General features: G+C 45.7%; 1 protein-coding gene across 1 annotated transcript in view; it reads right to left on the minus strand.

Annotated features, from left to right (window-relative positions):
- The window catches only part of LOC124553202, a 54,035-nt gene that overhangs the window by 23,491 nt on the left and 5,715 nt on the right, over positions 1-24,829 (minus strand). The window contains exon 3 of the mRNA XM_047127095.1: positions 11,694-11,990. Coding sequence (XP_046983051.1) covers positions 11,694-11,990 — 297 coding nt within the window. The remainder of the gene's footprint in view (positions 1-11,693; positions 11,991-24,829) is intronic.

Consider the following 24,829-nt stretch of genomic DNA (forward strand, 5'->3'; position numbering starts at 1 on the left):
CTTGCTCGTTAATTCTGCCGCATGTTGGGCCGTAACACCAGTATGCAGTGTCGTCTGTGTACAGGGCTGTTCATTCATTCCTCGAAAGAGATTTAGCGTTGTCAGCTGTGTTGTTTGTGTGTAGCAGTGGAGACGTCGCTGCAGCTGGCGTAATACTCATCGAATGATGATCGCCAAGCAGCGCTTATACTTACATGTTTCCAACAACATTTTTATTAAACTGCACAGTTTGGCATGGGAAGTTCAACATTAACGTTTCAAAGAGCAGCCCAGCATGCCACAACTTATGGAAACGCGCGTTCGCCGTCCACCAGGTAGCGTGCTGCCGTTGCTTCTGCCTTGCTGCGTTGAGCCTGTGTCGCTTTGCTGCTCGGTCCCAGGACCGGGTTACCTGTGCACGGTAATCTATGAGTTGAGGTTGTTTTTTGGTCTATCAGATTTGGAATCACCTTCATTTTGGGTTGCTTCTATTTTAGAGATACTGTTTTCAATTTCTTGGCTGGGATGAAGAAACTTTTTAATGTGTTTGAGGCAGGTGTATTGTGAAAGGTGCGATTTACGTAGTTATCTTCCAGTGCCTCTAGTTCCTCAGCTGCTTTTCTTCCACTTCAGATTCCTTAATCTTACGAAGTAGCGGATGTTAAGCGGTGGCACTCGGTTTTGGAGTGTCGTTTCTTCGTGAGTTTTGTCGAATTTTGAATACTATGGATGATCGTGACTCTTTTTCTCTAGCTCTTTGAGGAACTTTCTTGTGGTGGTCGGTAATGGTACGCTATAGCTCGTTTGAATTTTTTCCCAAAAACGACTGGCATTATGGGCCCTAAGTCTTGTGATTTCCTCGCCCATCACTTGGTGGGTTTCTCTTCTTATTAGGTCATTGAGATTATTCAAGCCGATCTTAGCACATCTGTTTGGTTAGCGCTGTATTGTATGCAAAATTTTCTTTTTATTTAATTTTGTTTATTATGCATGTAAGGTGTGTTTCTCTGTGTTATGTTTTTTCTTCTTGGGGCCGTTTTCAGCTATACCATGTTATATTGCTTCCACTATTTGTTGTTGTAATTGTTATAATAAGTGGTTTCAATAGTTGATACGTTAGGTTTTGTGCTGAACCCCCTCAATCTGAATTTTTCGATGATCCGATTTCGTGAGTCTATGATTCTTTAATTTTTTCCTCTTTTTTGCGGTTAATAGCTGAAGTTCGTATGACAAATGGCAGGTACCCATTAGCTATGCTGTCACCAAATTCAGTCTCGCTTCAGCATCTTGGTACTTATGGTGTACATATTATGTGATCTAAGATAGAAGTGCCATAGTGATTGATAGTAGCTGCGGGCGAGCCATTTCTGAGTTTGGTGAGATTCAAACTGGCTACAAGAAGTTTACCATTTTTATTGTTCGATTCTGTCAGCAAATATCATGGATTTAGCACTGAGTCTCCCGTGACTTTAGCTGGGGCGAGTGAGGGTATATAAATAATGAGGTCAATTGGCAGTTCCTCGATACGAGGTACATATATACTGCGCTCTAATTTTTAACTCGATCGCGTGGTGAATGTTTAGATTTTACTGTAGGTTGAATTGTATTGCAGCTAGGTGTTTAATATGAAACACTGCAACGCATCTATTTCAACTTCTACCATGGCCTGGTTTGGTTTCGTCAAGTCGGTGACAGAAGTAGCTATGTAGATTGATTTCTTTGCCTGGGCATCAGGTATGTGCTACGACTATAATGCTAACTTCTTTTTCTCTTACTAACAAGGGAACTTCCCCATCACACCCCCCTCAGATTTAGTTATAAGTTGGCACAGTGGATAGGCCTTGAAAAACTGAACACAGATCAATCGAGAAAACAGGAAGAAGTTGTGTGGAACTATGAAAAAATAAGCAAAATATACCAACTGAGTAGTCCATCCGCATGATATGTAACATCAAGGCTCACCCGATCTCAGGAGCGCCGTGGTCCCGTGGTTAGCGTGAGCAGCTGCGGAAGAATAAGTCCTTGGTTCAAACCTACCCTCGGGCGAAGAATTTAACTTTTTATTTTCAGTTTATGTAACAAACGCTTATATTTTCATAAATTTTTGGGAGTGAGTATCACATCCACAAGAAAATCAAAATCGGGCAAGGTAGAAGAATCTTTTTACCCATTCGCCAAGTGTACAAGTTAGGTGGGTAGACAACATATTCCTGTCATGTGACACACATGCCGTCACCAGTGTCGTATAGAATATATCAGACGTGTTTTCCTGTGGAGGAATCGGTTGACCTATAACCTTGCGATTAAATGTTTTCGGTTCCCATTGGAGAGGCACGTCCTTTCGTCTACTAATCGCACGGTTTTGCGGTACGGTCGCAAAACACAGACACTAAACTTATTACAGTGAACAGAGACGTCAATGAACGAACGGACAGATCATAACTTTGCAAAAATAAAGATACTAAAATTTTCAGTCGAGGGAAGACTTGAACCTAGGACCTCTCATTTCGCAGCTACTCACGCTAACCATGGGCCCACGGCGCTCCTTGAGTCCTATAGTCATTGATTTTACATATCTTGCCATAGACTACTCAGTTTGTATATTTTACTAATTTTTTTTCATAGTTCCACACAATTTCTTCCTGTTTTCTCGGTTGATCTGTGTTTAGTTTTTCAAGGCCTATCAACTTTGCCAACTTATAACTAAATCTGAGGGGGGTGCGACGGGGAGGTTCCCTTGTAAGTGTTCAAGCGGTTTGTTTTCCGCACAGAAACCAAATGCATTCACAAAGCAGACAATGGCAATATCTTTCTTAGGTTTGAATGTGAGAGCTGAAGCGTGTTTCCTGGTGTCTCATGCAAGGATAGGTCCTTCGGCTTGGCGATATAGATGTGGATCCGTCTTCGCCAATGAACGTCGTAGGAACTTTTTAGAAACTGTTGTTATTCTTTGCCTCCTTTCAGATATAACGTTGAGGAGGGCTCTAGTGGAGGCTCAGAGAAAGTTTTCCGTTTGATTGCTTCCTCATGCTCTGGGTCAAAGATTATAGTGGTTTCAAATGGCTCTGAGCACTATGGGACTTAACTGCTGAGGTCATCAGTCCCCTAGAACTTAGAACTACTTAAACCTAACTAACCTAAGGACATCACACACATCCAAGCCCGAGGCAGGATTCGCACCTGCGACCGTAGCGGTCGCGCGGTTCCAGACTGTAGCGCCTAGAACCGCTCGGCCAGTCCGGCCGGCATAGTGGTTTCGTCAATCCACTCAACATTCTTAGTTTCGTTATTGAGAAAGGCTTTTTTGGTCCTTCTTTGCAACTCTCATCGTTATTAAAGTTATCAGTGTAGCTGCTGCTGCATTTTGGTGCTTCTTTTTTCGGGTATAACTTGCAATTAAAAATTCGATGTGGTCGACTTCATTTTCCACATTTCGGTTTATTACGGCTGTTTTTTGTGACGTATTGGAAAATCCTGCAACTTCGAGCTTGCTGCTATTGAGGAGGTAGTGTTTTGGATGGTTTAACCTTGTGAGGTGTACAGTGCATTCTGAAATGGTGAGCAAGTTGGCTGTTCTGACTACGTGACTCGAATTTCTTAATAGATCTTGGACTGATGTCTGAAATGATAGCACGGAGTTTGGATTTCGTCTCCCGGTGCTTCTAGGTTCTCTTCAGTTTTTTCGTTTGTTATATCACAACAAACCTCGGTTATCACAATGGTGAGCGTGACTCCGTGTGGTTTCTCTTTTTCTTCCTGTTTGGCGTGCTGTGTGATTGTTTTTATGGTTGCCTCTGATTAGTAAGTAGGTCTGACTCGTTTCTTGGGTTTAGAAATGGGTGTGCTGTGATGGTGGTTGATGGCAACTGTTTTAGTGTAGGTTACAGCGATTTTGCTGTTTCTTTGATTATTTTAACGTTTGTTAAATTGGCATAAGGTGTGTTAGATGTGCTGGAATTCCAGCTGCATCTAACCGGTTGTAAACCCTGTTCTTTGTGAGAGTAGGAGGTTAATGTAGTGGAACGTCGTTTGTTTAAAAGTTGTTGACAGGTTGTAGATGAATGAGTGTGAACTTTTTGTAATTCGAGTGTCATGTTTGTGGCTGCTTTGGCTGTTTACTTCGGATTTCTTGTCGGAGTTCTCGGCTAGTTCGCGTAGTTTTGCGTTTTTGCAAATCTGGTGCAAACGGAGTTCTTTGCTTCTGTTTGGTTTGTGGAAAGTTGTTGCATATCGGAAACAGGACGAGCCATACTCCCCACGGCCTACTTGCAAGCCATCGCACTCAGCCTTGAGTTCTGGTTAGTTAGCCTTGCCAGATGCGGGTTGGTCGTCCATCCCTGCCTGTCGCCGAATGTGGCCGCTGTGCAGACTGCTGACCCCAAATCTGGAGGGCTCTGGCAATGCACGCGACGGTGCCGCATTTTACGGCAGTGGAACGAGTTACGTACGATGTAGTTGGCAGCAGTTTTGTCTGAGTGACACGCGTGACGTCGAACAACTACGTACATGTAACAACAGTTCAAGCATTTTCGTCTGCGAGAATGCTTGTCTCCAGATATATCAGAGGAAAGGCCTTAATAGGTATATTGGTTCCAGAAGTTAATGTTTGATACGCCACGAGTGAATGGGTTGTAACAGGTGATTTCCTGAGCACCCGTGTCTGCTAGCTGGTTCGCCTTTTTGAAGATCAGAACGTGACAGAGGCGGCTGTAAGCAGCAGCAGGGAGCGGCCAGGGGTGGGGCTTCCAGTTCTCTCCTGGTGTAGACTGGCTGAGAGGCCCACGTGTAGAATGATTTCGTGGAGAGGCTCGGAGCTCGGGAAGTCGACAAGTTGGCCGTCGGCACCCGTGTGGCTGACGTGGCGGATCGCGGCTTCTCTGGAGCGGAGTTTTGTGTCGTGACGCGGTTACCACACCAGAGTTCTGGACTTTCAGAACGCGTTCTCGTTTGTGCGCATCGATTACCGCTCAAGGTCTTTCCTGTCGTTCTCTGCGAACATTGCAGAGCAATGAGTGCGGGTGTTTTTGGCGAGTTGTAACTTGATGATTTTAGCTAAGTGACAGTGGTGGTTCGGTTCAAAGTAATTGACTTGCCTGGGATAATCGCCTCAGAAACGCAGTAACTCTGATCTCATATAACTCTGTCATTCGACACTTTGCGTTCCCTTCAAGCCACATTTCACACAAGAAGTTATTTATTACTCTTTTACCATACCTGTTTGAGCCACTCTATGGAATCGAACCACTAATAAGCTCAAGAAACCCATTTACACGTTCGTCCACATACTGCTTCCATTGGATTCTCTTTTGATTTTGTAAGGATCTGACTGTCTCTTCTCATGGTACTTATATTTCAAATCACATAAAAGTACAACTTTCATGCACATATAGAAAATTTCCTTGTTTGAGACAACATATGTTATATACATACATTATACATTGTACATTAATAAAACCGACAAACTGCAAAGACAGAGCCCCGGCGGAAACTGGAGAAAAAAAAACATCCTATGAACATGTGCCACAGTAAACTTTCGAGTAGGGGAGGAAACGCCCAGGACAGTGCCGAGGTGTGTGGCAGTGGGAAGGGGAGCCAGGCTCATCAACCGCTATTGGCAGGGAGGCAGGTATACCCGAGGTATCCATGACAGCCGATCCAGAGTCCAGGGTGGGGGAGGGAGCCACCGATCCACCTGGAGGCCCTCAGGGAGATGGCAACCGGGGGCAGGGATGGTGACTCGAGGACCACGTCTCTACCAGAAGGAGGTAGGGAAAGAGGCGGCAGCGCGAGTCCCATGGGGCCACACAGGCAGAGCTGATTATGATGGCGGCGCTGCAACCCTTTCGACGTTTGCACCGACATCACCCGCCACCCATGGGCCGCGACGACCGTGGCGCGAGTCCAACCCACCTTGCACCTGTACTCGTGGGCCCATATTGCCATGCCAGGGGCATACCGCTGCGATGGCTGGGAGTGGGGACGGGAGCAGGAGGGCATCAGCAAATGGAGCAGGGTCCACGGCTGTCGCCCATTAAGGAGCTCTGCCGGTGTCCATCAATTGGCATAGTTTGATAGATGCTCAAAAACAGGGTGAGGGCCGACGTGGTCGGAAATGTGTCGACTGCCTTAGTCAACAGTTGTTTAAAAGTGTGGACAAGCCACTCCGCTGCGCCATTGGATGAAGGGTGGAATGGGGGGCTACAGATATGTTTGATACTGTTGGCCCAACAGAAGTCGTGGGGGAGGGCGCCGTGAATTGGGGACCATTATCGGAGACCAATGTGCGTGGCAGACACTCGATGGTGAAAACTTGGGCTGGGGCTGTGAGTGTAGCCTCTGTGGTGTTGGATGCCATTCGGACAACATATGGGTATTTGGAGTAGGCATCAATAATGAGTAATCTCATGGACCCCAAAAACGGGCCTGCAAAATCGATATGGATGCGATCCCAGGGCTGGCAAGGCACAGGCCAGGGTGCAAATGACTTAGGAGGACTCGCCTGGTGATGTGCACAGACTGTGCACCCATGGACCATGCGCTCAATATCGGCATCAATGCCAGACCAATACACACGCCGGCGAGCCAAGACTTTCATACAGGACCCCAGTGCCCGCGGTGTAACAAACCAAGCACCCGAAGCCATAATTCTGGAGGGATGACCACCCAATAGGCATCCGACTCCATGGTCAATAGAAGGACATCATCGACCACAGAGAGCCTGTGGGACAGGTGGCGCCAGGGGCTGAAATCAGACTGCATCCAATGTGTAATGGATGATGGCCACCGGTCGACTAAGTAGTTGAGAACCTGTCACAAGTCAGGGTCGCCAGCGGGTAGCAGCAGCAATGTGAGCAGCCCTAAGAGGCAGACCGTCCAGCGCATCCTGGCAGGCGGAATCAATGTGACAGCAGAGGACCTCCTGTTGGTCAAAGGCAGGTTCGGGGCCCGCTGGGATACGTGATAAAGCGTCAGCGTTAGCATGGTAGGTGTGGGCTTATACCAGGTGGTGTAAGTGTAATTATGTAAAAAAATGCCCAGCACTGGAGATGTTGAGCCGTCTGCTCTCGAAGGTGAGAGTGGGGTCCAAAAAGTCTAACCAAGGGTTTATGGTCCGTCAGGAGGGTGAACTTTGCCCCAAAGAGATAGGTGTGAAATTTTTGGACAGCAAACACTATCGCCAGAGCCTCCTTTTCAATCTGGGAGTAGTTCCGTTGTGCTGGGGTCAACGTCTTAGAGTCATAAGCTACGGGCTGTTCGGAGCCATCAGCATCCCAGTGTGCAAGGATGGCCCTAGCCGTATGCTGACACATCAGCTGCCACAACCTAGTGGCAGTCTGGAGAAAAGGGAGTAAGACAAGGGGCGGACTTTTGCATTACATTTAAATGGAGGAAAGCCTGGTCACAGGCAGGGGTCCAATCAAAAGCTACATGCAGGTGATTGAGGGGTTGAGCAACGGAGGCAACCTGGGGCAAGAACTTCAAGTAATAAGTAACCTTGCCCAAAACACCTGGAGTTCAGGTAAGTCTTTGGGATGAGGAAGGGCCTCAATGGCCACGACATTATGACCTGAAGGGTGAATGCCAAGCCAGTGGCCTAAGTATTCCACCTCCGGTTGAAAAAAAGCAACACTTGTCCAGCCCGCAGCATAAACCAGGAGACTGCAGAGCGTGAAGTAAGGTGCTGAGGTTTTACAAATGTTATAGAGAGAATAATTCTTGATTTTTGAGACTTTATCTTAATAGATCATGAATTTTCAGTATATGATATGCAGGAACGCCCGGTCACCAAGATGTCATGCAGGTAATTCACACAGGCAGGGATAGGCTGTGTAAGCTATTCCAGGAATCGCTGGAAAATGGCCGGTGCCAAAGAGACAGGTGCTTGTACTTATACAATCAGAAAGGCGTGTTGATAACCATGATGTTCTGAGATTCGGCATCCAAGGGTAACTGGTGGCATGCCTCAGCCAGGTCGATCTTGGAAAAATACTCTCCCCTGGCAAGCTTGGCAAGAAGGTCTTCCTGTCAGGGAATGGGGTAAGTGTCAATGAGGGACTGAGCATTGGCTGTAGCACCGAAGTTCCCACACAGCCAAGGGGACCCACTGGGTTTCCATATGACCACCAGTGGTGTCGCCCATGCACTGTAAGTTTCAGACTCTAGCACGCCAGTGGCCTGGAGCCGATCAAGTTCCTGCTTGACTGCAGGCCGGAAGGGGCTGGGCTTGGAAAAAGCGAGGCTGTGCATCCAGCCGTAGGGTGATGTGCGCCTGAAAGCTGGAAGCACATCCGAGATCCGCTGCAAACAATAACGCAAAAGCGGAGCACAGATCATCGAAGTCCTGAAAGGGAACAGCTGTGGAAACGACCTTAACTTTGTCGGAAATTGAAAAGCCAAACAGTTGAAACGCATCCAGGCCAAACATATTCGTAGCCGACGGATGGTCGATGACAAAGAGGGTAAGGAGCCGGGGAACATGCTTGTACGTCGCCTGGACGACGAACTGCCCACGACGGGGAATGAAACCGTCTCTGTAGGCGACCAAACGGTGAGGGCGAGAGGGAGGCGACAACGCAGGATATCCCAACTGGGTATATGTCGCCACAGTAATCAGGGAGATGGTGGCCCCAGTGTCGAGCTGAAAATTGGCATCCTCCGCGAAAATGCGGAGCGTGAGGTAAAGCTTCCACACTGATGGATCATCCTGTGGGACGACTGATTGCAGAGCATGGACTGTATCTTGAGGCCCTGGAAGGGCAGAATTGGAGCTAGTCGAGCGACTACGACAAACCGATCAGATGTGGCCCTCCTTGTTACACAGCGCGCACGTTTTCCAGTGGTGGGGACAATCAGCCCCCGAATGGGCAGTAAAGCACTGAGGGCAAGATGGAAGTGGGCCGCGCGACCGGCGACGAGGGGCGAGCGAAGGCGCCGACCCCATAGAGACGTCAGACAACGAGGAGTCCCGACGGCGCCAGCCTCTGTCGGCCGGACCATGTCGACGTCGCGAGGGTGGAACCCGCCATGACGCCACGATCGCCGTCACCTGCGGTCGCGCCATAAGACGCTCGTTAGCTGCTTGAGCAATTTCAAAGGAGTGGGAAATGCGGAGAATCACTTCCAAGGAGGGGTTGTTCAGTTTCAACGCCGCAGTACAGACCTCAGGATCGAGAGCCAGCTGAACCAAAACATCCCAGATCAGGGAATCTGCATACGAAGCCTTACACTGATGATTGGTGCACATAAAATCGCATGGATGGCTGAGACCCTGCAAGTCCATGACCCAGGAACGATACGATTGACCAGGCTGTTTCTGGTACTGGTGGAAATCCAGCCGAGAGGCGACCACATGGTAACACTGGGAATAATAGTTTGTCAGCAAAAGGCAGCTCTCCTGGAAAGAAAGAGCCACAGGATCGGACAACGGTGCCAACTTGCGGAGAAGAAAGATCCGGGGAGGCCCAATACAAAAACAACGACCGTTGCAAGGAGTCTTCCATGACTTGAGAAGCAGTGACATGTTGTTTCAGCCGACGTAAGTAGGTTTTCCAGTCCTCGTTAGCGTCATTAAAGGGTGGAAACGACGGCGGACGTGGGAAAGCATCGGACGCCCAAAGACTCTGAAGCTGTCGTGGTAATGCATCCTGGGCATCGATTATGTCCGTTAGCAACTGCAGCGACTTTTTTAAGATGTCTAACTGGGGCTGCTGCTGCTGCATGAGCTGCTGCTGTTGCTCCAGCAGACAGACCAACTTCACCTCCATACCAACAACGACCACCTTTTACCTCGTCATCAAAATGTTGTAACGGCGACCGGAACAGTCGCGGGGTTGAAGTGACGGAAAATGCGGCGGGACCCGCGGAGCGGCCCGCGAACGACAACCCAACGGGATAGGACGAACACGATCAACGAAGGACCTTACGACAACAAGAAGAACAAGACGACAGCGTCAAGAAAACCTAACTAAACAACAACGTCCACTCGTAAACAAAACACGAAAGTAAATACGCTGTCTAAGACAAGGCGTTATGTCCAGAGATGTACGCAATGTTAGACTGGCTGGCTGAGCGAGAGGCAGGCGCTCAAGTACTCTATCGAGGACGCCGCTATTGGCCGGTGCAACCACGTGTTCCACTGTGGCGCCCTCACGCTAAATGCGGGCCAGAGGGCGAGCGCCGCTACAGCTTACGGCGTGATGGTGCAGAGACCTCTATGGGTCTTCGACGTCCATGACGTCTGGCGGGGATTCAAATTCCGCGGTGCACGGTACCAGATATTTTTGGGTACACAAAGCGTTTCCCAACAATTTTAGTAAGTAATCTCAGTGCGTTAGAATGTGTAGACAGAGGTTACCACTTGCAAGCAAGGATGCAGTTGTAGATGAAGAAGACATAAGGAAAGAGAAGTACTGGCTGTACTACATCACATTTAATGACGTTTAATATTGTCATATCAGGCAGATTCAATTTTTATTGCTGGCTTTAATGCAGACTACTGTCAAGACAGTTACTTGAGAAAAATACTGAAGGAGGCTACAGAGAGGATTCTGCAACCAGAGACTGTTCATTGTTTCTCCTGGCTAGATTCATCTCAGCTGCTGAACACAGCTCTAGCCCAGCAGGGATGCTATTTGGGTTCCACCATACCAGTACCCTGTTCTTCACTACGGGGAGCGTCGTTCCATTACAAACGAAACAGACGAAGAGCACTGGTCCTTGCACCATTGTAGCTAGATGTACATAATACACTAACTGCGCTATCCCTTGAGCCTGGTGGAACCCAATTCTAATAATAATTCCTATTCCACTTAAAATAAAGGTCTTAACTGACATAAAAACACATTCCTTCGTTGAGGCAAATTTAGTGTTACCAACAATTTTGAGTTGCCGCAATGAATACCGAGTACGTAGATACATGTATCCAACCAGGCCGAGAAAAACCAAATTGAAAGCCACTGACAGTGAAGTCCCCACAAGGACTAACACACGACTGTGGATCAGGTAATATTTACTCGTCTTTTCCAAAGCAACAGCTGCCGCACATACTATACTCCACGGTATTAACACATACAATACCTGACGACAGAATAACTTGCTTACTTCAGCAGGTAGCAGGTCGTTTGGAAGCCTGAGATGACGAACACAAGCATACATCTGGTAGCAGAATGAGTTTAGCCAGATACAGCTGAGAAGTGTGAGGGCGCTATCTATCAGCACTGCTGTAGGTAAGTCAGGGAAACCTGCCATACGATACACGACCTCAGAACACAGGATCTGGATTATGCACGTGATCTGAAAGGACAAGAGTATCTTTCCAGGCAAGTTACGTAACTGGGGAAGGTACATGTATACTCCGGCAGTCGAAAAACGGAAAATAATATTTACCATTATAAATGAGATTTCTAAAGGCTTCAAGCTGTCGATTTTGAAATCCTTGTATTTTAAGGTTTCGTTATTTAAACTGTTTTTGTAGTTCAGTGTTTCTTCTGTTAGCTTTTGATGCAGCATGCTGCTAGTACGATCGCTCGATAGAAATTGGAAATAAATGAGCGTACAATTATGGCAATGCTTAAAGGAGGAAAAATCGCGGCACTTCAGCAACAGAATAGCTCTGGAAACAGAGCAGATGGCATCTGTAGCGTTCGATTCCAGACACGATTGATCGTCAGGACTATCGAAGTAGCAGCGAGCATCAGTCACGGACTGTATCATACTAAACGGGACGCCCTGACAAATGCTGTACGAGTTGACTGCCATCCAGGCCAGCAGACAGAGGTTGACGTTCACCCTCTGCGTGTAGGCCAAGTAGCTGGTCACAGGTATGTGGGGCGACCTCTGCACCACGTCGTCCCACAGCTGCACACGGCACTGCTCGCGCTGCTTAACTGCTTCCAGAGGCAGGTCTTCCAGCGGACACGTGGGGTGGTCCAGGGCGTTCGCCAACAGCTGCACGCAGTCAGTGTCCACGGAGAGTGTAGCGCTGCTTCTGTCCTCCAGCTGCCACTCCTCGTCTGCAAAAAAAAAAAAAAAAAAAAAAAAAATGACAGCAAGTAAGTGGTGCCAATACACTGCAGGTAGCTGAATCCAGGGCCTTATCTGGATGATAAAATTGGGAGTTGTTTTCCTACATTATCCTGGAGTTTTTACCCAGAATTATTTAAGGCGACAAGCCAACACAAGTTAAGAGTATTGACAAAAATAGACATCATTGTTAAGTATGCAACTCTAGTTCATCTACAGGGAGTCCAAATAGTCCTTCTAACGCTCTTAATAAGAATGAGGAAGTAAATAGGTTTTATTGATATTCCTGTTTTGAAGATGGCCAAAAAAAAAAAATGTTATCAGAATTATATTTTTGTTTCAGCGCTGCAGTCTTTGAGTTACGAATCCATGGAGCAGCAGTTATATTGTAAAGGAGACATTAGTGGCGAAGCTGTGGGTGCATGAACACCTGCATTAGTAAAAACTATGAAAGGCATGATGAGACCGTTTGCCACGGTCCACCTCGTAAAGCAGCCCCTCCTGATTGAGATAAATGTCCTGTATTTTCAGGCTGTCTCAAAGACAGGTCACGTATTTGAAGCAATAAAAAGTGAGAGGAAACATGTGTCGTGTCTCTTAATCAGATGAGCAGTCTCCAATGAAATACGTTTGCAAAAGAGTACTTCGACTTCAGGCATCTTGCTGAACAATGCACAACCACACTGAAAAAATTTGAATACGAAAGGATTTAGGGCGGTGTTTGTTACGGAATTATCTGACAAAGATATGGAGTAACAATTTGTAGCCTACGGTACTTCGTTGTGACAACTTCTGCCATGCCTCGCTCAAGAGTGTTGCTTACTGATAAATGTGCCATATATAAGAGTTTGCTCAGGAAAAATATTGTTTTCTTGTCTAAGGGAAATACTCATTATCAGCAAGAGTTGGTAAGGAACCCACCTCATCTTATGTGGGCCATGGTGTGATTACAATACCTGTTAGGACCGCATTCTTTTGAAGCTTACATGAATGGGAACTTTCATTTCTCTGTACAACGGAAAAGCCTGGTACCTCAGCTCCATGACAATGCAGTCACAGATCGTGTGTGGTTGTAGCAGGAAGGAGCTTGGGTCACGTTTTGTTACTGAGGTGTGTGGGTTCCTTAATCAACAATTTGACCTCGGATTGTGTGCTGTTCTGCAACATTTGAAGCACATTAAACAGGTGACCACTATATCCCAATATTACCACCTCTACAACCCTTGGAAATGGGCATGACAGATTTCAGATCTTACCACGCCAGTAACTCAGTATGATGATTAATTAAGTCCCATGTGGCTCAACGTTAGGAGATCAATGGAAAATTGACGCAAGTGTTGAGGAAGTCTTTCTAAGCAGAATTACAAGGACGATCCACAATAAAGCAAAGGGGACAGCGAGACACATAGATCTCTGTGTAAGGTGCGACCGTCCATATACCGATCTGCTGGGTACGTATTTTTTATATCTAAGTACGTCAATATAGAACATACTCTTTTGACATAACTCTATGGGCATGCTGTACAAAGAAAGAGGATACAGGCTGAATTCTCGTCTTTCTGATATTTCGCTTTCCTCCGTGAACTTAGTGACCCCATCACGCAGCGTAAAGAAAAGTGATGGAGCAGATTTGTCACCAGTTTGTTTCGCTAACGCGAGAATGTCGAGGAAAAGCCCTACAAAATAAAGTAGCTGACGATTTAGGGAGTACCTTTACCACAATGAACGGTTACTCTTAATATTCTGTTAGCATAAATTCAAAGACACCCAGATAAATGTAATTACATCGTCTCACTCGTCTCTTGTGTGATGATAATAATGCAGCAATAAACGCAATTGGGACATATATGCCTCGGCTCCTGAGTGAATGAATCTGGGATAACAACTCCGGAGACTTGGGATTCAGGCATTGCTCTCGAGATTCCTTCAGTCACTTATCACTTCTTTCACCTCTGACACTGCTTTATCGAAATCGAAAATGTTGGAACTGCAGAATTGTTCGGAGACCCAATAATCAACTGTGTCCCACAATTATTAACTGGGATAGTTAGTTCAAAAGTAGGAAGACGGCGAGTGAGCACAACCTGCGGTAGAACAATGGCTCGCAAAGCACTGTGGTGACCAAACCAGGCCTCAGCTTGAGGACAGCTTTATCGACTGCAATCTGAGAAGTCCTGATAGTTGTTTTCCTCGAGCACTATTCATGTTCAGAGTACAAATCAAAGAAGAATGATACTGATACGCTATACATCATCCAATGTATATAGTTCATTGGCATGTTGAGCGCAAATGTAGACCCAGTAAGACGAATAAGTTCCGAAAGAGTCTTATACACAGGCAGATTCTGTGAAAGGCCGAATATACGACTTTGATGTAGACACAACTTTTTTTTTTACTTACTTCACTCCCACCACATGATTGGGTGGTGGGCAAGCTGCAGACACGTTGCTGCTCTTCAGCCTATCCAGGTTAGAAATGCCTGTATAGTTTTTACGGTTGGAATGAATAAAATGATAGGTTAAAAAAAGGCATAGCGTCTCTAAAAAAACACGTACATTGAAGTTGATGATGGAGCTGTGGTGAGGATAAAGCTAGTGCATCTGGCAAGTCATTGGGGAGTCAATTCCCAATAACTACTATGAGAGCAATACAGCATGAAGCTCGTGTAGGTCAGAAAGGGTGTATATATTTCAAGGTGTTGGAGTGGGCTGGGAAGTATGATTGAGAAGTTGGTGTGGGTAGAGTGAGGTGTGAGGCAGAGATTACGGTGGTCAGGAGGTTGGAAGCGGGAAGATCTACATATTGAAGAGACATAGACGCTAGTATTATAGCTGGTTGGATGAGTAATTGTCTACATACTGTTCTGGTACAGGAAGAAACAGCCAGTTGACGTTTCGCTGGAATAGGATACAGAAGGGGGGCAAATGGGGGGTAGGTATGACACGTTGGTATAGGCGCAGCAGAAGCCTAAGTATGCAGAGGATAGGCGAGAACAATCTGCTTTTGATCCCCAAGTTTATGGAACGTATACAATTTGTGACAAAGTTTGAGGAACTTCAGAAGACAGGGCAATCTAATCAGCTGGTAGAGGTTGCGTGTGAGACGCAAAAGATGATACAGAATGCAAAGGTGTTCTAAGACTCTAAGGAATGGTAAAATTTATAGAGTGCTGAGATCGAAGCTCTATTGGTGGAAGTAACACTGGGGCAGTTAAGGCTTTTGGAAAGACGAAGCAAGAAACAAGATAAGGGGTTAACATCCTGTTGATGAAACAGGTATTAGAGACAGAGCATAACCCAGAATTGGGAAGAATGGGGAAACAGGACAGCTGTGTCCATCCAAAGGAATCGTCGTATCATTCACCTTAAGCTGTGGAGGGACATCACAGAGAAACTAAACTTGGTCGAAAATCAAGTTTGGGGACACCAGCTTACCACAGCATTGCCTCAACCAGTGGGTTTTTCCAACAACAGAGGATGGTTGAATGATGGAATCCCCACATTGTTGAGTTTGCTGTTTTCTTGATTTGAGTTTGTTGTAGGCTGGGGATGCATGATTATTCCAAGATATGAGAAAGAAAGTGAGAGTCCTCTGCCCATGTCAGCAAAGAGAACTGGAGCAGCAGGTCCGCCGCCTTACTGTAAACGCTTATCTTCCTCCACCTAATTGGGCACTGTTCTCGTATTGTGAGAGAACTGTGACTCTAATTTATCTGTTCAGTATAGGTGTGGATGCGTTAATAGCTTAATATCCACATCTGACACGCATGTTGTTGTGTATGCTTTTAATAAATTTACAAGTAGATAAATGAAACAGTCAATGGACAAAACGCCTTATTGTTTGGAAAGCAATACACTTATCTTTATCTCCTTTTGGCTGTGGCTGTATGAGCATGTGTGGTATTAATTGGGGTTCAAATACTCAGGAACTGCAAAAACACTGAGTGGCATTACACCGCCAGTCTGCAGATGACGGACACTGAACGTTTACTGCAGCTGGGACAAGTATGTGTCTATTGTTGACCATCGACTCTCTGTATATGCATGCCTGGTCTAGGCTTGACTGAGTGACGTTACACCAACACTGCACTCTGAAGGCAGAAGTGGAACTTTGTCACTTCTCTGCTGTCATCATGGAACTGTTGATACTCTCATAGACAGGTTGGTCTCTGACAGAACTCGTACCAGGCGCCTGGAGAAACTTGTCGTGTGTGGTGCCTCAAAACTACAGGAGTGGCTTACTGTTTCATTCTCATTGGTACCTGGTGATGCTGCTTAGGCGTACAGCATCTCTGTGATGATCGATTGACGATTAGCTGCAGGCAATTATCGTGGACACCACAGGTGTCGCCTTCAACAGTGTCTCAGGCCCACATAGCCATGATACACTGAGGAGAGGTAATATAATGTAGAACACTGACGCAAGGCCCGATGATGAGAAACTTTATGCTTGCATCTCCCCTCCCATTACTGGTGTTAGACCGTCAGCGAGAGAGCACCCTGAGTTCCTGCTACTAATAAGGCAAGTGCACCATCCGCTTGTTACATATTTTTTACGAGCTTCAAACAGGAGTGACTTATTTTCAGTTATCTGTGTAGTTACTAGTTTATTTTTTGTAATTTCTTGTGTGTTCGAGTGCTTACAGCATTTTATTTCAATAACAGTTTAGTATACAGTACCGCCGTTGCTATCGACCCTCGTACCATACAGGCTTTTGTTTGTTTGGTTAGAACAACTGAGTGTCAGTTAGACGGTCAGTAAGAGAGCACTTCGATTTCCCACTGCTAATAAGGCGAGGACACCGAGCTTCAAACAGGAGTGACTGCAGTAATGGATAGGAACTGTGATTGTTGTGTACAGATGCGAGCTGAGTTGGCGACTCTTTGCTCATAGCTCCAGGCTGCGTTGGCTTCCATCACACAGCTTGAGGCTGCTGCCAAGGAGCGCCACTGTGGGGGACCGAACGCAGGATGCGAGGGACGTTGAGCATGTCTCACGTGTCCTCCGATCGGTCCACTGCTGTGACCACCCTGGGTACTGCCTGCACTGAGGTTGACCCCTAACACATGGTCGAGTGGAAGATCATACCAAAGTCTGGCAGGCAGCGAAAAACATTCCGAGGGGCCGATCGTAGGGCTCCCTGGTTCGTTTGAAGAGCAGGTTTCGGGTGTTATCTCTGGCTGACGATGTCTGGGCATTCACAGAGGGTGGGTTTGCTGGTAGTTGGGGGCTCCAACGTTAGGCGCGTAATGGGGCCCCTTAGGAACATGGCTGCCAAGATGGGGAAGGAAGCCAGTGTGCACTTCGTGTGCATTCCAGGGGGATTCATTTCAGATGTGGAAAGGGTGCTTCCAGATGCCATGAAGAGTACAGGGTGCTCCCATCTGCAGGTGATGGCTCAGGTCGGTAGCAATGACGTGTGTCGCTTTGGATTGGAGCAGATTCTGTCTGGTTTCGGGCAGCTAGCTGAAATGGTAAAGACTGCCAGTCTTTGCTTCCGAGATTAAGGCAGATCTCACCATCTGCAGCATCGTCGATAGAACCGACTGTGGTCCTTTGGTACAGAGCCGAGTGGAGGGTCTTAATCAGAAGCTCAAGCGGTTCTGTGACTGTGTAGGCTGCAGATTCCTTGACTTGCGTCATTGGGTGGCGGGTTTCCGGTTTCCGCTTAATAGGTCAGGAGTTTACTACACACAGGAGGTGGCTACACGGGTAGCGGGGGCTGTGTGGAAGAGACTGGGCGGTTTCTTAGGTTAGAATGTCGCAGGGGACCACAGAAGGGGCGTCTATCTAAAAGTGAGCGGGTAGAACGCAGTAAGGTAGGTGTAGAAACGATTGGTATTGTAGTTGTAAATTGTCGTAGCTGTGTTGGGGAAAGAACCACAGCTCCAAGCCCTAATAGAAGCACTGAAGCTCAAATAGTTGCAGGTACAGAGAGCTGGCTAAAGCCGGAAATAAGTTCAGCCGAATTGTTTTCAAATGATCTAACAGTGTTTAGCAAAGATACATTAAATACAGTTGGTGGTGGATTATTTATTGCTGTCAGAGGCAGTTGGCCTTGTATCGCAATTGACCATCAGATTAAACTATTAATTATATCGTTTTACCGACCCCCCGACTCAGAAGATATAGTTGCTGAACAGTTCAAAGAAAACTTGAGTCTCATTTCAAATAAGTACTCCGCTCATACAGTTATAGTCTGTGGTGACATCAATCTACCCTCGATAAGCTGGAAAAATTATACGATTAAAGCCGGCGGCAGGCATAAAACGTCATCCGAAATTGTACTGAATGCATTCTCAGAAAATTATTTTGAACAATTGGTTCTTCAGCCCACTCGAAGCGTAAATGGTTGCGACAGCATACTTGACCTTTCAGCAACACTTACAACCATCAAAAAGAAACGCAAAGTATATCTATTTGAAAAAGCTGATAAAAATGCTCTTAACGCATTTTTAAGAGACAGGCTTCACTCCTTCAGATCTGATCATGTATGTGTAGAAAAGTCATGGAATGTTTTCAAAGTGATAGTATCGACAGGAATTGAGAGATATAAACCACATATTTAATAAGTGATGGTACTGATCCCCCATGGTACACAATACGGGTTTGATCGTCGTTGCAGAAGTAACGAAAAAAGCATGCCAAATTTAAAAGAACGCAAAATCTTCAAGACATGCAAAGTTTTACCGAAGTTTGAAATATAGCGCGTACTTCAGTGCGAGATGCATTTAATAATTTCCACAACGAAATTCTGTCTCGAAATCTGGCAGAAAACCCATAGAGATTCTGGTCATACATAAAGCACACCACTGGTAAGACGCAATCAGTACCTTCACTGCGCGATATCAACGGTGAAGTCACTGATTGACAGTGCCACTAAAGCAGAGTTATTAAGCACGGTTTTCCGAAACTCTTTCACCAAAGAAGACGAAGTAAATATTCCTGAATTCCAATCACGAACAACTGCCAAGATGAGAAACATAGAAGTAGATATCCTCGGTATAACAAAGCAGCTTAAATCACTTAATAAAGGCAAGGCCTCCGATCCAGATTGTATACCAGTCAAGTTCCTCTCAGAGTATGGTGATAAAAAAGCTCCATATTTAGCAATTATATACAACCACTCTCTCACAGAAAGGTCCGTACCTAAAGACTGGAAAATTGCTCAAGTCACACCAATATCCAAAAAGGGAAGTAGGCGTAATCCGCTGAATTACAGGCCTATATCACTAACGTTGATTTGCAGTAGGGTTTTGGAACATATACTGTATTCGAACATTATGAAGTACCACGAAGAAAACGATTTATTGAAACATAGCACGGATACAGAAAATGTCGTTCTTGTGAAACACAACTAGCTCTTTATACTCATGAAATAATGAATGCTATCGACAGGGGATGTCAAATTAATTCCATATTTTTAGATTTCCAGAAGGCTTTCGACACCGTTCCTCACAAGCGTTTTCTAACCAAACTGCGTGCCTACGGAGTATCGCCTCAGTTTTGCGACTGGATTCGTGATTTCCTCTCAGAAAGGTCACAGTTCGTAGTAAAAGACGGAAAGTCATCGAGTAAAACAGAAGTAACATCCGGCGTTCCCCAAGGAAGGGTTATAGGCCCTCTATTGTTCCTGATCTATATTAACGACTTAGGAGACAATCTGAGTAGCCGTCTTAGACTGTTTGCAGATGATGCTGTCATTTACCATCTTGTAAAGTTATCAGATGATCAAAACGACTTGCAAAACGAATTAGATAAGATATCTGTATAGTGCGAAAAGTGGCAATTGACCCTGAAGAAAGAAAAGTGTGAAGTTATTCACACGAGTACTAAAAGAAATCAGCTAAATTTCGATTACGCGATAACTCACACAAATCTGAAGGCTGTAAATTCAGCTAAATACCTAGGGATTACAATTACAAATAACCTAAATTGGAACGATCACATAGATAATATTTTGGGTAGAGCCAACCAAAGACAGCGATTCATTGGCATAACACTTACAGGGTGCAACAGGTCTACTAAAGAGACTGCTTACACGACGCTTGTCCGCGGTATTCTTGAGTACTGCTGTGTGGTGTGGGATCCGCATCAGGTGGGACTGAGGGATGACATGGAAAAAGTTCAAAGAAGGACAGCTCGTTTTCTATTATCGCGAAATAGGGGATATAGTGTTACAGACACGATACGTGATTTGGAGTGGCAATCATTAAAACAAAGGAGTATTTCGTTGCGACGGGATTTCCTCATGAAATTTCAATCATCAGTTTTCTTCTCCGATTGCGAAAACACTTTGATGGCACCCACCCGTATAGGGAGAAATGATCACCACGATAAAATAAGAGAAATCAGGGCTCGCACTGAAAAATTTAAGTGCTCATTTTTCCCGCCTGCCGTTAAGAGTGGAACGGTAGAGAGACAGCTTGAAGGTGGTTCATTGAACGCTCTGCCCGGCACTTTATTGTGAAGAGCAGAGTAATCACGTAGATGTAGATGAAATACTAGGGACGAAAATTTCTTCCATCACCTGGATTGGAACCATCTTACCTCCGATGCGAGTGCCACCATACAACCATGTTTATGTATGCCATGGTGGAAGTTAACGAGATAGAAATGATTGGTGGTATTTATTGTAATAATTCCTTGTGTTTTTAACATAATTGATTTTGATGTAGCAGAGGCTACACCACGAGGTGAAGTTATTGAAGCAGATGAAGATATGCTGTTGAGTAAGATTTACAGTGACAAAAGAAGTGTGATGTGTAGGACAAGGAGTTATATAGCAAACATAATTCAATGGGGCACCTGCCCTTTGGCAATTTCCTCCCACAGCTCCGAATGGGGGACTAGTCTGGAATATTTCGCCAATGGAGGGGTCATCATAATACTTTTCAATTACAGGCCACATGCCCTGTGGATACAGATCAGTGGTTCCCATTACCTTCTGCCTTTGAACACTGCTGACCCTTAGGGTTTTAGGAGCAGTTACCCATGCCAAGGGCAAAAGAGCGTCCTGAAACTCTGTCCGCCCCTGCACCATTACTGATTTACTGATGATTATTTTCTAAATTTAAGCAGTAGCAGTGTTTGAATTTGTATCCCAGGACGATTTGCTAAGTATTCAGAGACGCTACCTTTAAGTCATAGGGATAGAAACTTGCATACAGAATGACATCACACAACTTTACTAGAGCTAGTAGGAAATAAGAGATTTTTAAAATGGTTGAAAGTAATGGAGTTATGAGCAGCGTCTCAGCAGCATTTTCTGGAATGTGTCGTTTTAGTCTTGTGTTGTAAATGATATATTTAATTCGCTTTGTGGTGTTATGGACAGGTACTTTAAATTGCGAGCAAAATATGTGGTCGTTGTATTTGTGCGACACTGTATGTACCGAATTGTCGAACAGTCATTAGGAACAATGAGGATCAATGAAGATATCTTTAAGATATGAGGCACTGAGTCTGGCTTGTTGAGGTTGTTTCGCAACATGTGGTTGTTATGGACGAGAGGATAATGAACACAATGAATCCTTTTCAATGCATTGTTCATATTATGCAAAATGTGGTAGTGGTTTTCTTCATGTATGTTACCAATGCCAGAGATTTTTTGGTCTGTAGAATGAGAGGCTGGTATCAAGATACCTCACAAGCACCCATTTGCAACATCACTTGATGGTATGTTGTAGCAATTACCTGTGCTTTGTAGAGTGTAGAGTGACAATGGGATTGTGTTATGTGATTGTAACAATTTTCATTAAGGTATAGTTGTAGCATTGAGATAACATGTGAGTGATGATGATCTCGCTGGAGCTGATGGAACAGACGTATGAATGGAATGGTACGCTATTGCTTTGTCTTGATGTGTTATGTGGAGAAATAAGGTTAGGTATAGGTTTTAAGCTGATGTTTTGGGGTGGCTGAAGATAAAGTAGGATTCGTTTTTGGAGTAGGTGACTTATATGTTAAAATGAAAGGTGAATGGGGATGTTATCATTATTTGTTGGACTGTATGTGGACGTTCAAAGAGACTGAATGTTGTGGAGAACAGTGGTTCTAAACTGAATGTCTCTCATGTTAGGGATGCGACACAAGAAACTGTTGGGATGATGACAGTGAGTTCGACTGATGGTGTGGAAAACTGTGGTTCTGAACTCGATATTTTTCATGGTGGGGATCCAATGCATGGAGTTGTTGGGACGAGGATGGTAAGTTTAATGTAGTGAATAATGCTTTGCATTTGGTGGGTTAATGTATGGTGCGGCATTATGGGAGGAAGGATAATTGGCCCCCATTTTATCGGCTGCAATCTAAATGGTGCAATGTATGCATATTTCCTACTTAATGTTCTACCAATGTTACTACAAGATGTTTCACTGCATGACAGAATGGCGATGTACTTCCAACATGATGAGTGTCCGGCACAGAGCTCGCGTGTGGTTCAAGCGGTATGGAATAGCACATTTCATGACAGGTGGATTGGTCGTTGAAGCACCATACCACGGCCCTCACGTTCACTGGATCTGACGTCCCCGGATTTCTTTCTGTGGGGAAAGTTGAAGGATATTTGCTATCGTGATCCACCGAAAATGCCTGACAACAGACGTCAGCGCATTGTCAATGCATGTGCGAACATTACGGAAGGCGAACTACTCACTGTTGAGAGGAATGTCGTTACACGTATTACCAAATGCATTGAGGTTGACAGACATCATGTAGACCATTTATTGCATTAATGTGGTATTTACGGGTAATCACACTGTAACAGCATGCGTCATTGGAAATGATAAGTTCACATGTATCACATTGGAAAAACCGAAATAAAATGTTCAAACGTACCTACGTTCTGTGTTTTAATTTAAAAAAACCTACCTGTTACGAATTGTTCGTCTAAAATTGTGAGCCATATGTTTGTGACTATTACAGTGGCATCTATCACAAAGCGAAAAAAGTGGTCCAACTAAAACATTCATATTTCTTGATGTACTACACGAATATGTTATAAAAAATGGGGGTTCCTATTTTAAAAAACACAGTTGATATCCGTTTGAGCTATGGCAGTGCCATCTAGCGGGCCAACCATAGCGCCATCCGGTTTCCCCCTTCAAGCTAGACAAGTTTAGTTTTTAGTAGTTTTTTCGTTTGATGCTTATTCCGTGAGGTATTTGCCCTGGTCACGATCAATGGACCAGCCTGTGTATATGTTTCAGCCTTTGTGAACGAGATGAGTGACCAAGTTTACAATTCAAATCTTATCATTGTAGTGGGACCAGTTTGGGGAGGGCACATCAGCAGAATGTTGGATTGACGAAACCACATAGTCAGATTCGTTGAGTGTGTGCCAACCCCTGCCTCCTCACACCTTCACATCCACCTGACTGACTTTGCCCATGCCAGCTCCATCCACCCCCCCCCTCCCTCCCCTTCCCCAGGCAGGCGAGCAGTCAAGTCAGCAGCATGCACTGCACTCACCCCCCCCCCCCCCCCCAGCTGCCGCTGTTCCCGGTTCCCGCCGTGAGTGCCCACTGTAGCGCACAGTCCGGTGACTCGCACCCGACTATCTCGCTGGTGTGCAGCGCTTTAAGAGGAACTTTTTAAAACTACTCTCCATCACGATTACACATTCGTACAGAGTTTTCTCAGACCTAGTATTAACATATGTAAGTAACTCTTCAGGCTGCGGTCCACGCCCACCAAACCCACAGAGAGAACACCTAGAACTGCAGCGGACGGAAAACGGAGCAGCAACGCTCCAGCAGGTCGCAGGGAATGGGCGCGGACCACAGAGGAAGCTCCTGCAGCCGTTGGTGGAGGGGGAAGGCCATAGGCATAAATACTGGACCAGGTCCACTCGAGGATCAGTCTCAGGTCGCACCTGATGAAGGTTACGAGCTACGTGACCGAAATATCGTGCAAGTATGACGCTGATATCCGGCAGAAAACCTGACAATCCAAGATGTCATTAGATCGCTGGGAAAGCCTGAAGAGTTACATCAAAAGTCTCTGTGGGGAGGAGATGTATCAAGAAGCTGGACAAGCTACGGCAGAAGAAAGGTAAGATGCTGAGTTCTCCCAGTTTTTTGCTGAGGTGTCGAGATGGAAAAGTGGTACCAGTATTCGCCAGAATTAAACATCACATCAACTCCAGAGCGGCGAACAAGATAAAACGGAGAGCCAGCATGGCACTGGTGAGAGAGAGGGTTCGAGGTATGCGCCACAGGTTAGATGTTGTGGCCAGGGAGCTGTTACACATTCATCTGTACATGGCAGCCTCCTCAACAAGAGAAGATTGGGATTGGGTAGACCGTGCCTCCTGGTCTCTAGCTGAGTGTGCTAGAAGGAATGCCTCATCTTGCCAATCTGCAAAGTTTGACCGCATGAGTAAGAAAGCACAGCAGATGGAAGAGACACGCACTGTGACGAATCTGAGTGGCATACAGTTTGATGATACAACCTTAAAGGTACTCAGCAAGGGTCTCAACTTTGCTACGACCCCTAGAAACGTACCCATTTCAGGTTTCGTCAGTGCAGTAGAGCAAGTTGCAGCTACACTTCCACCTAATGTGGCAGAGGAAGTCCGCCGAGAGACCTGCAGGGCCCTCACCAAGGCCAGGCCGCCGAAATCGAACATCACAACCGAGGAGAGGCTTGCACTCAAGAAACTCCGGGAAGACAACAGCATTGTGGTACTGCCAGCAGACAAAGGGAACTCCACTGTCATCTTGCAGCGGGTGGATTAAGATGAGAAAGTACGCAAACGTCTGGAGGACCCTGCATACAGAATTCTGGAGTGTGACCCCACGGACAAGGTGGGCAAGAAGACTAATGC

Source organism: Schistocerca americana, chromosome 11 (genome assembly GCF_021461395.2).
Source record: "Schistocerca americana isolate TAMUIC-IGC-003095 chromosome 11, iqSchAmer2.1, whole genome shotgun sequence".
Classification (NCBI taxonomy): Eukaryota; Metazoa; Arthropoda; class Insecta; order Orthoptera; family Acrididae; genus Schistocerca; species Schistocerca americana.